General features: G+C 46.1%; 1 protein-coding gene across 1 annotated transcript; it reads right to left on the bottom strand.

Moving 5' to 3' along the window:
• Window positions 1-4,038: 4,038 nt before the first annotated feature.
• ISL1 (ISL LIM homeobox 1) lies at window positions 4,039-14,562 on the bottom strand. Its single transcript, XM_059492806.1, has 6 exons — window positions 14,535-14,562; window positions 13,475-13,664; window positions 10,327-10,586; window positions 8,030-8,316; window positions 6,452-6,619; window positions 4,039-4,155 (listed from the first exon to the last, which is right to left on the bottom strand). The coding sequence occupies exons 1-6, from the start codon at window positions 14,560-14,562 to the stop codon at window positions 4,039-4,041; spliced, it is 1,050 nt and encodes a 349-aa protein (XP_059348789.1).
• Between the last annotated feature and the right edge of the window lie 2,107 nt (window positions 14,563-16,669).

Raw genomic sequence — 16,669 nt, forward strand, 5'->3', positions numbered from 1 at the left:
TGAATATTGATCTCAGTGTGTGCAAACGAAATCCTCAGAGAAATTACAGCGGGCTCATTTGACACTATTAAAAGTAGCTGCAGCAAGAGCTGAGCCGGCGGATCAGGGATTGCTAATCGCCACCCTCGGTCCAGACCGGAAAGAGGAATCAGAGCAGAAACCTTACAGAGCACCATAAGGACATGCATTTCACGAAGAGGATCTTTTCTCTCGCTTACACGAATCCTGCTGCCCAAGCTCAGGAAGTGCTCTGCCGAAGGCACTAGGAGGATCCGCTCGAAAGTTTGTCTTTATTCGCTTCAAGGTGGAAAACACTCCGGAGTTGTGGGGCCTCACAAATGCACGTAATGAAAAATGGAATCAAAGGCCATAAAAGAAGAAAAAATTAAAAAACTAACAAAACAAACCTCTGAAATCAGACGAGTATTGTTTAACCAAAATTTCGAAGGTGGAGGTTCGGGGCTGACCACGGGTGTGGGGGCCACAGCGGCCGTGGGGACGCAGAGACCCCGGAGTGGCAGCCGCAGGAGTGACCCGACCCTTCCTACCCCGGACAGGACTGGGGGGCTCAGGCCCTCTGCGGGGGCGCTGACAGGAGCCTGGTGGTGGGTGTGCGTGCAGGCACATCCCTGGCAGTGGGTGTGCGTGCAGGCACATCCTTGGCGATGGGGGTGTGTGCAGGCACATCCTTGGCGATGGGGGTGTGTGCAGGCACATCCCTGGCGGTGGGTGTGTGTGCAGGCACATCCCTGGCGGTGGGTGTGTGTGCAGGCACATCCCTGGCCGTGGGTGTGTGTGCAGGCACATCCCTGGCCGTGGGTGTGTGTGCAGGCACATCCTTGGCCCTGGGTGTGTGTGCAGGCACATCCCTGGCGGTGGGTGTGTGTGCAGGCACATCCCTGGCCCTGGGTGTGCGTGCAGGCACATCCCTGGCCCTGGGTGTGCGTGCAGGCACATCCCTGCCGGTGGGTGTGCGTGCAGGCACATCCCGAGTGGGCTCCCGGCCGGCAGCTGCAGAGCCGCGGCAGCGCTCCGGCTCCAAAGACGCGCTGCTGCCCTGTGTGTTTGTTCCAAGGTGCAAGACACTGTGCTGGCAGCCCGAGCGCCAATCCCTGCCTCCCGGCTTATCTCGACGGCTGCCCAGCCGCCCCGAGGGCGCGCCGGGACCGCGGGGCGCCTGGCAGGGCTGGGGGGCCTTTCCCTCGCAGGGGCCGGCAGCCCCAGGTCCCCCTCCGGCGTGGCCCTCGGAGCCGAAAGGCATCCGGCCGCCCCAAGGCCCTGCCCGGGCGGGGGGCAGAGGGGCAGCTCTCGGCAGCCCCCGGCGAGCAGGCTGCTCCCTCTCGGGGTCACCCCCGCCCTGCGCGACCCCGCGTCTCCCCCGCTGCTGCCACCGCCGCGTCAGCCTCCCGGCGGGAAGAGGCGAGCGCCAAGGGCCCCAGGTTGCCCTGCCCTCACAGGTTTCCAGCGCCAGTCACAGACCCTCCCGAGTCGGAGACTCCGTCTCCAAACTCACCCAAGTGAGAGCGACTCCAAGAACTCACAGGTCAGACCACCGGGCAGAAATGATACCCCTTCTCCCTCCCGCCCCCCGAAGCGCCGCACCAATCCTCTGATCCTGCATGAAAACACAAGTGTTACTGATCACACAGTTTAAGGTAGATTTCATATTTATTTAAATATTTATCAAGTACTCAAAAATGTATTACACTTGAGCATACAAAATGAATCCAGTTTCTAATCAGGATGATTGAAATCCTTGTATTAGATTTTAACATTTTTTTAATGTTCTCTGTACTGTCGAAATGGTTTGTCTATAGCTGAGCTTGCTCAGAGTGGGCTGAGATGGTGAGGAGGGAAGGAAAAGAAGGTTATGTTAAGAAAACATTGGGGTTTGGAGTAACTGACATGCAAACCAACTTGTCTTTGTCAGACTGAAAATCTCTGTATGTTCCAGTCCTTAAGGGTGTTTTAAAGTGAACCTTTGTCTTGTGCTGCCCGCGAGCAATAGGGAGCACTTGGATTGGAGCAAAAACAACCCTTTCCCAATTTTTTTTATTTACTTCTTTCTACTTTTCCCCAAGAAATCGCCCACATTTCTAGCTTTCGCCACCCTCTCCCCGCAAATTAAAAAAGGAAGAAAAGAGGGAGTGAAGAGAGGGAAGTCGACAGAAAATAAGGAACATATTCGTGCAATTTCACAGCAATATCCCCGACAGAAATATCCCCACAACTATTCCTCCTGCAGCATTATTTAATTGTTTTGACAGCAGACATTGATAAATAATGGTCATACTTGACTTGTTAAGCAAAAAGCGTCCCTTTTATCAGGAGCTTATACTTAAAGTACAGGTCACTTCAACAATCTCAACAACGAGGCTTTGGTATACAGCACTTTCTTTTTATTATTTTTTAAAAATAGCAGAACTCAGCAAAAAGCCTGAGCTCTCAGTTCTTTAGATGTCTTAATGTTATGTCTGATCATGCCTAGAGTAATATCACTTTTAAGGGCAAGGGATGGGGTGGGGGAACAAGAGACTTTCTAACGTTATCGATTGAAAGCTAAGGCATCCAACTAGCCCTGATACAGTTGTTGAAACGGAAATTTACAAGCTGGTCGTTAATACTTGCAATAAAATATCACACTCCTTTTATTCACTAACGACCGGCTTTGCATGCAATATTTTATTTCAGGTATTTTAGCTGCTAACCTGTAAATATTTAAAAGAGGGAACTTTGTTCATTATTTAATGTTAATAATATTATTATTATTATTATTATTATTATTATTATTATTATTATTTCTATTCCAAACGCTTATCTAGTGAAATAGTCCTGAAGATATAATAATTCTACATATGGCGCTTTTATTTCACATCATATTTAAGGAAAGAAAAAGGACAAAAACACATAGAGTTAGACATATAATTCAAAGACCACGGTACAACCTTTTCTTTTTTTTTTCTTTTTTCTTTTTTACTTCAGCAAACAAAAAAAATAGTCAACTGACATGAAAAGTGGCAAGTCTTCCGATAATAAATAATAAATTACTTTATAATTTTGCAATGCAAGAGCAAACAAAAGGAGTGGTTTTTTTTTTTTTTTACTTGTCCTATTTTCTTTTTTTACTTTTTTTCCTATTTTTTTTTCTAGAGAGTGAGAGATAAAGAGAAAGGAAAGAGAGAAAAACAGTCGTTATAACCAATGACTATACACATCTCTGGGGGAGGGGAAGGTTCTTGGGCGGACACATTTCAAACACAATCCCGAGACGCTTTGTGGCAAAATAGAGGTATACCTTGTTGCAATGTTTTTATAAATTCGCCTTTAAAGAGGAATTCAAAAACCTATTTTTAATCGCATCACATTTAATAGGGGGTGGATCTCAACCAAACAAAATCAAAACCCCACTACAGGCATGCTAGAAGAGACCCAGGATAAACCCCTTGTTAAGAGTCAACTAAAAACAACATTGCAAACCAATGCAGCTCCACCTTCCTGCAAGGAATCTTTCAGCAATGCAAGGCTGAATCGTCTCTTTCCTGATGATGGAAAACCTACTGGAGCTTCTTTTGGCAAGGCTATCCCCAATATAGAAACAGCACCATTCGGAATGGGAGGGACCGGATAGAAACTCCCTCTACCTTGGTTTCTCCCTAAGATGTGCAGTCAAATGAAAAGATTTCCTTTTTTTTTTTTTTTTTTTTGAGATCCACGAGTACAAATCCATTATATTTGGAAAATGTCTTTTCGATACTCCTCTGACAATTGAAAAGCACGGGGTTTGTGGTTCTTTTGAGTATTTTTTTTTTAGTAAGATCCCATGATTGTCTTCACAGTGTTGCTACCATATTACCTTGTCTTTTCAAATATGACTCCGTTCATCTCATGGAGCAGTTCCTTGCTAGGTTCATTACAGGGTTGTTAAGTATTCTTTCCCCCTAAATTTCGAAGTCCCAACACGTTCACTTTCCCACTCTCTTCAACAGGGTTGAGGGTAAGGGCAGAAACAACAACAACAGATACTTGAATGAATGTTCCTCATGCCTCAATAGGACTGGCTACCATGCTGTTGGGTGTGTCTGGCAGCTGAGAGGACATTGATGCTACTTCACTTCCAGTAGAATTGGAACCAGGTCCTCCTTCTGAAAAATTAACCTGCCAAAAAGAAAAAAAAAAAAGAAAAAAAAAGAAAAAAAAAAAAGGAAAAGAAAAAGAGAGAGAGACAGAGGGGAAAAAAAAAGAAGAAAAATAAGAAAAAGAACTGTTGCTACAACTGTAAAACTCAAAGAAAAGTAGCAGGCAAAGAAGAACACAAAAATAAATATACAAGGCATGCAGCCAATAGGCCTGATACATCTGCACAGGAGGCTGTGTCACTGCTGGTTGCTCTGTTTAGCTTCCCCATTGACTTCACAGGAACCTTCTTCAGGCCTTTGGCCAAATCACCAAGAAAAAGTATATTTTAAAAAAATGGAAAAAAGAAGACTGAAAAAATCAAGCAAATAAGCAAACAAACTTATTAATGAGGCCTTCTTCCCTGCCTTGTAAGAGTGGCAATCCCGAGAGGATGTTCTAGTAAATTATGTAGGAGTGCATGTGTTTTCTTAACATGAAACTGAAAGATTACTATTTTCCCCTTTTGTGCACATACCAAAATAAACCTGGAAGGAGCATCCAGGAGCAGAAGGCATTTGAAATCAGCCATCCGCTTTCATTCCTGATTCGAGGCTGGTGCTATCTCTTCTTAATGAGAGTCTGTTTGATAAAAAAGGTCACACTATTCCATCTTAATGTGCCCGCTGCTCCTGTTAGTTTAGGGGTAGTGCTGGGAAAAGGCATGACTTGAAGGGTGAAGCTTTGTTAATCCAGAAGCATTTATTTAGCACCTATTTAGCTGGCCAATTCTGTGATTAAGGCCCTTTCCAGATTACAGCCGTGTCTTGAACGGCCAATGAATGGTCTGTTCCTTCCACTATTCTTTAATTTAGCTCTTTTCAGTATCACATATTATGTTGAATGTATATCAATATTAATTTGTCAATCTAATGGTCTATTTACTTATATATGTATGTGTATTTGGACTATCCATCTTCCATCCTGCCTTTTTTTATTTCCTTTTTTGAACAATTTAATACAAAACCTCACTGCATCAAAGATTTTTAAAGTCTTGTATTTTGTTAAGGCACAGTAAGTAAAGCAACCAGAGGAGATAATTTTTTCTCTCGTCTGATGGACAGCTTGATTAAAGCAGGAAAAGCAGTGGTTGCTTTAGATGTAAGAGGATGCAAATAGCCCTGCTGCTGTGCTACAGTTTCCTGAGCAAGCATAGCGTGCCAGCGAGGGGAACGCACTGCAGATTGCTGTTGGGCAAAAGAAAAGGGATTCTGCAGGAGAGCATGATACTAAACCGAAAAGGTCTGAACACGGTGCTAATTCAACTACAAACCTTTGTCTTCCATCACTTGGTGTTAAAAAAAAAAAAAAAAAAAAAAAAAAAAAAAAAAAAAAAAGCCCAACAGATCAAAAAAATATTTGCATGTTAATTTTTCATAACTGTTATTCTGAATCCCTGAAATACTATACACAATGTACTTTTCTATTTTAAATATCTGGTTTTAACATACTTAGGCCAGGAAACTGACTTAAGACTGAACTTCTCTCCTTAACTCATCTTGTTGTGCCTAAGTGTTGTTGGTGATATGGTCCCATATGGACTGCCAAGTGACACAGGCATAAGGAAGTGAGTTAAGGACAGAATTTCTTCTAAAAGGTCTATTTTGATTTGGCTTAAGGTAGTTTATTAGATGACTCAAATTTTTCACCTAAATACATTCTAGCAATTTCCTCTCCAAAGAACAACACTTAATGTAAGCTATATATGTGTACACATTAATGTGTATATATGGATACATAAAGTTATATCTAGAAGTACATGCTTAAGACACAGACTTTGATATTTCAATTAAGAGGTCATATTTGTCTGACAAAACAAGGGCCGTGGCTGACACTAAGCATGTATTTAAAATTCGTCCTACAGCATAAAGGCGAAATCAGTCTGAAGTGAGAGGGGTGAATTCTAGAAACTGCTTTCACAAATATAAGTACAATTAAGTGACATATAAAGAATGCAATGCTTTGGTGAAGTGCTTTCAGTTTTCAGGAGCGTGCAAGCTATTATGATAATAAAGGCCTGACCTGAGTCGGGCCTTATCCAAACTCACACTCAACTAAGAAATATCTCTGCTGTACACTAAGACCGATTTTGCACCAACCTCTGTGAAATCAATTCAGTTTTCTGCTTTTACAGATGCAGTCGTGCACGCCTTGCAATTTCTGGAAAATCCAGTTAATCTGGATTGCTTGTCTCTCTGAGAGCATCTGGCACCTGGAGTGAATCGCCCATTGCTCTGACCCGGGTACCGGCTGGCTCGGACGGGGAACCGACACTTACTAGTTGCTGAAAAGCAGGTTGGTCTATGTCACTCTGCAATGCGAAGTCACTCAGTACTTTCCAGGGCGGCTGGTAACTCTGCACCTCCACGGGGTTCGCCTGCAAACCGCCGTCATGTCTCTCCGGACTAGCAGCCACCATTGGAGTTCCTGTCATCCCTTGGATATTCTGTAAACAGCCCGGCAAAAGATGTTAATGAGCTTGGTTAGCTTTATTGTGTATAAACGCTGAGTCAATAAACTGCTTTCTATCTTATCTATACGGTCGCTTGTATTTGCTTTGTTAATCTGCTGTGAATGTCCTACTCTATTCTACTCTGGGTCAGCCCGCTTCTACTCGCTGCATTTATCACGGTGGAAGTTTACTTTCTTTCCCTTTAATCCTCCTATTCGTCTCAAGGCATATCCCCTCCGCCCCAAGCTCTCTTGAACATGAGCACTCTGTATCTCGACTGCCAATGGACGTCTCAGAACGAGAAACGGCTAATCCCGCTCCCCTCTGTAGCTCGCGTCCAGTCTGGCTTTGTTTTGCGTGACCTTAGCTGGATCGTATATCCAGTGCACAGCAAACCTGGGGCACGTCATTAGCGCGCTCTTTCCAAAAAAAAAAAAAAAAAAGAAACAGAAAGCCCCCCCAGCCCTCTCAGTATGCACTGTGGTGCAGGCACAGTGTACAACATAACTCCAAGCCTCGACGATTGTTCAGGCGAGTTAATAACACCGTGTTTTATTGCATTCCAACAGGGTAAAATGAAACTCCTTAAATTCCACTTAATTAGGCAGCCTTATGAATTAATAGTCATTCTCGGGTCGGTCAATATACGCAAGGAGAGTAACAGACTCTTCTTCAAGTAGACTTACAACAACAATAAAAAAGAAACAAATTTGGCGTAAAATAGAAACAGATATCTTGTTCTGATGACCCCAGTGCATGCCGCTTGTTTATATCACCCATGCATATATCTGCAGAAAAGAGCTCTACATAGATATAAGTATATATAAATTAACCTGTAAACACTATGGTAATTCCGAAAAATTTGCATTGCATTTGTCTTTTTCTGCAGTAAGTGCACTGACCGATACACACACTTTGTAGGATGCAAAGTGATAAAAAAACCCTCTTATTTTATTTTTACCTTTTATTTTTAACTATTTTTATTTATGGATTTACTTCTGCTTAAAAACACTGAAGAGGTCAAAGGCGTCATTTTCTCCCTAAGAAGCCCTTTGCATTTGCAGTATAAGTATTAGACGAGACTGGGTTTATTACATCCCATAAGCTCTGCAGGTCTCATTCACGCTGCAGAGAAGTTAGTCTAAGCTACTGCGTATTGTTAGCCCCACAAATTCTAAGTACGCCTAAGCAGCCTAAGTCGCCTCCTCGCTGTGTCTGTTTCTATTGCACTGACAGCAGAAACTAACGGGTGATGGCTAAGCAGTATCGTGTTCTTTGTTTTCAGGGAGATCGCAAAAACCTAACACCATCAGCCCGAGCCCTGCGGCTGTCCGGGCCGGACGTACACCAAGCTTTTCTCCTTGGGAATTAAGGCAGACGCGGACAGAGGCTGAAGCCACTTACAGTTTTGTCATTGGGTTGCTGCTGCTGAAGTTGCTTCATCATAATGCTCCTTTTTTTGTCCTTGCATCGCTTGTTTTGAAACCAAACCCTGATGACCCTTGGGCTGAGGCCAGTCATTTCTACCAGCTGCTCTTTCATGAGGGCGTCAGGTCTGGGGTTGGCAGCGTAGCAGGTCCTCAAGGTGTGAAGCTGTTTTTCATTCAGGACAGTCCGGACTCGGGTTGTCTTCTCGGGCTGCTTGTGGACGTGGGGCCGCAGAGCTGGCTGTCTGGCAGAGATAGGTTCTGCTGTAAGGGAAGGGGAAGGGAGGAACAGGATCCCCATGAGTAGGAAGCAGGGAGTCTGCAGAGACTATGAATCTAAGCTGGTGGGACAGGGGAAGGTGGCGGGCGGGGGGGCGGGTGATGAACCCTCCTTCAAAGGCCACTCAAGCACTCAGATCTATCGGAGCTGCTGCAGCCTCCTCTGCTTTATGCACTGCTGGAGTGACTGACATTTCTGACTCCGCAGACAATTAATTTGCAAAAACAAACCACCCCCCTAAAACCCCTAATGACAGAAGCTTGAACCTGTATGAAACTTGACAGGGGAGGGCAAGTTAGCTAAGGTGTATGTGTGCTAGGAAAGGAGCAGGAGGGTTTTATGTATCTACTTCCAGACAAATCACCAAAACAGAATTTTGGCCCGAAAATTAGTGAAAGAATACTTCTTAAATTAATCATAATTCGGGTCTGCTTCTTGTATAGTGAACCTAGCTCATTTTAGCCAGAAGCAGTGATAACGTGCAGCAGCTCCCGGCAGTTTGACGCTCCCAAACCAGAGCAAAACAGGCCAAATCCTCTTCACCATGCCAATGGAAAAAAAGCCCTGGGAGAGCTCCGTATCTCAGAGCACTGGATATGAGATTTATCTTAAAAAGTGGAGGTGGTAGATGCATTTGCTTATACTTTGGATGAATAATTAAAAACTATCTATCTACTGCTTTTAAAAGGAGAGCATGCCCACCAAGTCGTAGAAACTGCCAAGAAATGCAAAACTACAGATGGCATCACATCAAGAGCTCTAAGTGTTCCTGTTCTGCAATTCTTCTGTGCGTTGTGTAGCTGTAGTTATTATGTGTAATCTAACCCAGTCGAGGGAAAAATAAAAACAGTATTTGTTTTGTTTTGGTTTTTTTTTCCTCAAACTGTTTAGCTAACACTCAGAAGTGCTCGCTTTTGTACAGTCGGGTTCCGACTTTTCTAATTGTAACAATACATCAGTAAATGCGATGACGACAATATGAAGGCTTCAAATCTTATCAGTATTGTACCTGCCGACACACTAAGCCTTTCGGAGACATGGCACAAACACGATATAGGAAGCACAGTCTCAGAATTCTGCTCGGACCAGTTACGGGAGTATTTCTCCGTATATATAGATTTGTCACCTGAAAGCAGCTCAGAAGAGGGAAATGAGGCCGTTTTAGAATAGCTGTATTTACAAATAACTTTCCGAGTCACAGTCACTTGCATAGCAAAAAGGCCGGCCAAGCTTGTATTGTCCAGCCTAGTCAGCCTCAGAGAAGTGTCCCTTCCTAAAGCTAAGGGTCTCTGAGTGCCTGACGTACCCGTCGAGAACTGGAAGTGTGAATGAAGTTGTAAGGTGGGCGACTCTGAAGTTACAAGGCTGAGTTTTGAGATGAAATTCTCATCAAATTACATGAAACGTTTCAAGAAGGCAAGAGTCACTTTAAAAGGCAATTACCGAAGATTAGCTTGTTGACAGTTTTAAATTACAGCCTAAGCGCCAGCCTGTAGTTATGAAGTCTATCTCTTTTCAGACCCTACTTCCTCCAGCGCCCAGAACAGCTCCTCCGCTCGCTCCTGCGGCAGCGGAGGGCTCTGAACGCTCAGACCTGCTCTCCGCAGCGGTTCGTCCCTCTCCGGCTCAGGCTCAGGGCTGCCCCGGGCAGTCCCGCACTCGGAGCGCGGCGCGGGCAGGCAGGAGGGCAGGCAGGAGGGCAGGCAGGAGGGCAGCCAGGCGGGCAGGCTGGGGCGGGCGGGGCGCGGCCCCTGCGCAGGTGTTCCGCCCCTCGCCTCCGCCACCGCGGGCACTCCCCGCGCAGCCGGGCCCGCAGCAGCCCCGAGCGTGGGGCGCGCCTCCGCCGCCGCCTCTCCGCGGGCGCGCACGCTCAGGCCCGGCTCTCCACGGAGGCGCGGGACCCGCTGGGACCATGGGGATCTCCCCGCCGCCCGGAGGGGGACCTGGCATCGCCAAACCCCGCGGGTTTCCGCGGCGCTGGGCGCGGGCGGTACCTGCCATCTGCAGCGGCCGAGCGGGATGCAGGGGGCTGAGAGGGTCCCCGCCGCCCAGGCTGGCCCTCTCCACCACGTCGTGGTCCGCCCGGCAGAAGAGGCCGTCCTCCCGCAGTGCGAATTCATCGCCGGGGATGAGCTGGCGGCTGCAGGCCACGCAGCGAAAACACTCGATGTGGTACACCTTGGCGCGGGCGCGCATCACGAAGTCATTCTTGCTGAAGCCGATGCTGCATTTGGCGCACTTGATGCCGTATAACCTGAGCAGGGCCCAGCCCAGAAAGAAGGAGAAGGGAGGGAAGCAGGGAGAGCGCGGGAGGGGGAAGGGGGAGGGCAGGGAAGGGGCGGGGGGGGGGGGGGGGGGGGAGAAAGGAAAGGGAAAAAGAAAGAGGTTTTCACTCCCGCTCGTGGGCAGCCCCTGGCCCCGCGTAGACGCGCCACACGCAATCCACTGCTTTAAAAAGCATGGAAAATACAGAAGCCAGAAGAGGAAAGGAACAAGCCGGATTCACTCTCAGTCGGTGCCCTGAACCCCGTGCCATAAAAGGCGGAGTGGACACAAACACACCGGTGAAAGAGGAGAGTTGGGAGGCAGAGGTGTAGGAAGAAACAAAAAACCGGCCCCGTTTCTTCCCGAGGATATCCAACCTCTCCCTCTTGCCCCAGCGCTCGGGCTGCTGCAGGAGTGGGGCCATCCCTGCCCTCACCTGACCTAGCCTGGCCTGGGTCTGAACTAGACTACCCGGGCACACCAGGGGAAGGCGAGCCTGCCGAAGCTGCCCTCCGAGACACAAACGTGCCGGCTTCACCAAATTGTGATACTTTTCGCCCGGAACCCACTCAAGACTTGTGCCGCTTGATGTGTGTGAGGGCTGCCGTCAACTCAGCCCCCGGGACCCAGCAGGGGAAACTGCCAGCGCCGGCTCTCTTCCCCTGGGCTCCTCTCACCAGTTTAATTTAATACAACAATATAAGCATAACACACATGTCTCCTCGAGCTTACACGTACAGCAGCGTAAATCCTCTCTCCCGCCCCCAACAAAAAGGCAGTTTCGGTGCTCGGACTCTGCAGCTTGTCTCTACCTCCGCGTCCCTGCCCCGTCTCTCCTCCTCCTGACGCTCCCACCTTGAGCCGGGGCTCAAACGCTCCGGTAGGAATGGGAGGGCAGCCTCTCGCTGACAGCCCCACAAAGCAAATTATGATTTTCTGGAGTGGGTGGCGGGCTCCTCGTCTCCCATGGAGGAGAGGACGACAGCTCACCCGCCAGCAGACAAACATAAGAAAATGCTCCAACTCGGGTGTCGTACTGCACAGGGTGTTTATTGGCCAGAAGTCCTTGGTATGATTAAAATTAACACCTGGCCACAAATGTATGGGTACATGCACTGAAAAATGTGCTGGTACATAAACTGCGAAAACTGTTCCTCAAACTGAGCTGCTATTTATCCCCACCAATTTCCTCACCAGTATACTTCCTTACAGAGACAGTCTGTAATGTATGCTTGTGAGTATACACTTCTTTAGCTCTTATGGCTATAGAAGTGCACTAATCCTATATTCAGAACTACATATGCCCGAATTACACAGTTTTGAGAAGGAAAAAACAGTAACAAACGGCTGAACAGCAAAAGAACCGAGTGATCGTAAAGTAGGTGCATTCATAGGTACAAAAGTTGCGCAGTGGTTGCCCACAGGTTTGACACATAGAGATTGGCTCATGGTCTAATTCAAAGCCATCTTGCATGTAATGTACTTTTCCCTTTTTAAATTGTAGCAAATTAAATGTATTCCATATTAATTTAAAAGAGCTGGGTTTTTGTTTTTTTTTTCTGCTCAAATTTCTTCTGCTTAGTTCTATAAGAAAGTAAGTGAGCACATTTTGGTCCAAATGTTTTCCTTTCATTTGAATTTAGAGAAAGGACAACATTTAAGAGAACGGTTCCAGCATTGTTTTAAAAGTAAAGAATTAAAAAAAGAAAAAAAGCTCTGGCTTTCGCCATTTTAGAACTTGGAGAATAATCTCACAATGGCTTGAAGGAATGGTCTGCTTATAAATTGTGCACTAGAGAAGGAAGGACTCGAGGGTTTTATTTCAATTCAGAATTATAATGCAGAAATCAGAAGATATCTTAGGTAGCTAGGTGTTTTCCTTCCAAAACTTTCTGCAGAAAATAAAATTGTTCATACCTCAGTGTCACACAAACTTATGATTTAGCAAACCCAGTAGGCGACACTGAAACGGATCAGCATGACCCAGGAGCACAAATAATAAACACACTCGAAATTCCTCCTTTCGTTTGTCTATAGTGTCAGCATTGGCAACTCTCACATTTTATCAGTTACCAGATTTTAATGTGAGGAAGGAAGCGGTTCCATTATCTAAATATACCCAATTGTTCCCGAACAGATGATGGGCAATTTGATCTGCTCTGTCTAATTCATCAGTACAGATAAGATAAGAAAGAAAAGCCAGTCAGATATCACCAAAGGGGTTAATATTTAAAAAAGATTAAATGTCAGTTATTTTAGCTAAGAAACATTTCGGTCTAGGTTTTAATGTCCCCGTAAAAGCATCCTCCAGTCCGAAGCAAATTTGGGGTTTGATTTTGTTTTCTTTTTGTTTTTTGTTTTTGATAGGCCTAGTTTAAGAAGCGTTTTCTTTAACTTTTTTTTTTTTTTTTTTTTTTTTCCCCTACCCGTGTATTTATGTTTACGGCATATATGCTTGAAGTGCCTTTCTTTTGAATGCCACTATGCCTTTGCAGAAACAGAGATGCATTTCTCAGGTTGTCCTAGAAAGTGATCTGTTCCGTGTTGATCTATGCTACTGAAAATATTATTCGTTATCTACGATTCTCCCCTTGGTTAGAATCACAGGATGCATTGCCAAAGTCCTCTGAAAGGTCCTACACGGTCCCAAACCTAGTTCTAGGAATACAGATATCTGCATTTGAAAAGAAGAAATAAAAAAACTTCACTACTAACTTCTTTCCTCGCAGGTCTATTCATGGGAAAACACATAAAGGCATACCAATTATCTTTTACCCGCTTCCTCACAGTTTTACCTCTTAATTCCTCCGTCTAATTTATAAAGTTAAAAAGAAAAATAAAATCTCACCGAACAATTAAACAACGTAAATGGCGTACCTGATATAATCTCTTTTACAGTAGGTTTTGCCATCCCTAACAAAGCACGTACAGGTCTCGTCCAAATACTGATTACACTCTGCACACTTCAAACACGCCGCATGCCATTCCAAATCCGGAGAAACCCTCAGAATATACTGATCGTGAATTTGATTGCCGCAACCAACACATAGGGAAATCAGACGTTTTTCTGAAATGAAAATAAATACATGATTGACTAGCCATTTACTCTCCTACAGAGATAAACACACTTTTAATGTCATTCCCTTATAAAGCATATTGTGGGAGCATTGTTTGGTTTCTGCCTTTTTTGTTGTTTGTATATTTGGGGGGGGCGTTTGTTGGGGTTTTTGAGTTTTTTTTTTTAAGAATATTACACTTTTGGATGGTAATTGTAGTGTGCTATCAAAACCTTGCCTCGCTTAGAAAGGAAGCAGAACATATGCTAAAAATGCAAATGTGAAGAATCTTTGGGGTGAAGGTCCTAATTTCAAAAACCTTGCACGGAATCAAAACTCCAAACTCCCACGTTGTTCAATTTTTATTTTATTGTTGACTTGTTTGAACACCCTGCCTTACGAGGAGAGTACCTATGTGTTTCATTTCGTATTTTAAGAGGCTCTGACTGGAAAAGATGAAGCATGGTGGGGTGCACTTCCCACTGAGCCCCTTCCCTCAGAAGAAGGGAATCGAGGCTTCTAGCAAGAACAAGCATCATTACGGTTGTCACTTGCTCTCTTTTGCAAGTCTAATGTTAATATTCCTAGACCGACTAGGTGCTGGATAGTCAGACAGCCTCACCGCAGTCTATCACGAGAAGAATTTAAGGCTCCGTGGTTGGAGATCCCATCAAAATCCTGTCTGCTCCCCAAGCTTTAAAAAAGAGTAGGACCCCAGGCTGTTAACATACAAGGCTAAGACAGAGCAAGCATGCAGGCATGGTAACAAAGGCACCTTCTCTACCATTCAAATGAAGTTCACCACTTTAGCAGTTCGTCTGCCTGAGACGATTACAATAGACAGCACATTTATTCCAACAACGGTAAAGATTCCGCCTTACTTTTTGGTGGGTCTCCCATGTCTCCCATATCTGTAAGAGGGTGTAATGTCCACAGTGAAATGGTGTACGGTTTCGTTTTAAGACCCCAAAGTAGGTTTGAAAGCTGTCGCTAAAAACAAGAATAATAATAATAATAATAAAAAAATAGAAGTATTAATAGAGGCAAAAAAAAAAAAAAGGAAAAAATCGAAATCGAAAAAAAAAAAGGGGGGAAAAAAAAGAAAATGGTACAAAACACCACCGGCGTGGGAGACACTGTCAGGGCTGCGGAGAGAGAAGGGGACGCGCGGTGAGGCGCGGTGCGGGGCGCGGCGCCGGGGGCGCGGCGGGGTCCGTCCACGCGTAGCGGCGCGGGCGCGGTGCGGAGCGGTGGCGGCGCAGGAGCGGCGCGGCGAGGCGCGGTGCGGTGTGCGGTGCGCGGTGCCGGGTGCGGTGCGGAGGCGCGGCGGTGCCGGACTGGGCGCTGGCGGCGCGGGCACTCGCCTCGCCCTTATCTCTTACTCAAACTTCTCTGCTCCAACTCAGCCCGCTCGCCATTGGCGCGACGTCACGCGCGGGCACGTCACGCCCGCGCACGGCCATTGGCTGCGGGCCGCGCGGCGCAGCTGCCCCATTATCATATTTCAGCGTCTGGCGGCGCGGCCGCCCGGCTCGGGTTCGCGCGGCCAACTTTTCCTCGCTCCTTATTTGTATTTCCCTTTATACTTTCGGCTTGTCGCTCTCCTCCATCGCCGTCGCTTATCTCCCGTCACACCTTTCATTTTCCTTCCCGGCCCCCGCTCTGGCTCCTATACCCCTTCCCCCGTCCGGGCTTGCTGCGCCACATGCAGTGTTTCCATATGGATGTTTACATATACATATACTTATATACGTACACACATATACGTATACATACACATATGTCTATATTTGTGTGGGCATATATATATGTGTATGTATAGATATATATATATGTATATAAAGATATGTGTGTATATGTATGTATATATATGTCATGTTTTTGGTGGTGGTGTTAATCCAACTGTTTTCCTCCTGAGCGTTTGTCTTGCCCCGGCGGGTGCCACGCTCTGCTTTGCCCAGGCGGAGATGCCCCTGAAGAGGGAGGGTAGGGCGGGCTGGCTGAGCACGACCCCAGCCACGAGATGGGACTGTTTACGTTTCTCCTCCAGCCTCTTTCTCTTAAATTCATGGATAAAATCCTCAATATTTCTGTTAAACACAAGATCGAAGAAGGTACAAATATTTACCTTAAATTGTCTCTCAAGAACTTCTGCCTCTCTCCAACAAAGAGAATCCCTTAAAGTTCTTATTATTAAAAAAAAAGAGAGAAAAATAAGAAAAAAATAAGGGAAAAAAAAAAAAAAAAGGAAAGAAAAGAGGAGTAGGGGGTGGGGAGAAGTCGCGGATTTGCTGTCGGAGCGGACCTGCGGCGCTGCTCCCTGGAGGCGATGTGGGGAGTCCTCACCCGAGAGCCGCGGCAAGGAGAGGTGCCGTGCGCTGTCCGCGCCTTCGTCTGCGCAGCGGCGCACGGCGCCCCTCGGATTCCAGAAGGCAGTCACCTGAAAGTTTCCCAAACTGGGCAAAACGCATCTTAGACAGGGGCACTGCTTTCTTTTTGTGTGTGTTTTTCAAAGGGCAGATTCCGCTTCGGCTACTTGGCGCCCGCCCTTCAGTCTGTGCAGAACCGTACCCGAGCACGACGGTCCCATGCCCTTCGGACACCCCCCCCTCCACACCCGGATTTAAACGTTCCCTTTGAGTTTGTCTAGATCCCATTTTTGTCTTCTGTTCCATATGGGCTATTATACCGCCCTCATCAACGTAGGGTAGAAGTGCCCTCCAATCACTGTTCATCAGGAAAATATACTTGTTTTCAATGTCCCATGTTTGTACGAGGCAACCGAGTTTGGGTCTAAGAGAGGCAAAGCCGTATTCATGCAGAATAATTTTCCACAGGGATGTCTGATTGGGATGAAACAGCCAAGAAATAGTTCTGAAACTCGCATATGCTGCTGAGAGAGCTACTAATCAATGGACAGTCTTGCATTTCTAACTTACTTTGCAAGATGTTTTTCTGTCCGAAGCTGAGGGAGCAAACACACCCTCCAGGTTTATTTCAAACAAGAAGCGGGACC

This window comes from Ammospiza nelsoni, chromosome Z, assembly GCF_027579445.1.
Source record: "Ammospiza nelsoni isolate bAmmNel1 chromosome Z, bAmmNel1.pri, whole genome shotgun sequence".
Classification (NCBI taxonomy): Eukaryota; Metazoa; Chordata; class Aves; order Passeriformes; family Passerellidae; genus Ammospiza; species Ammospiza nelsoni.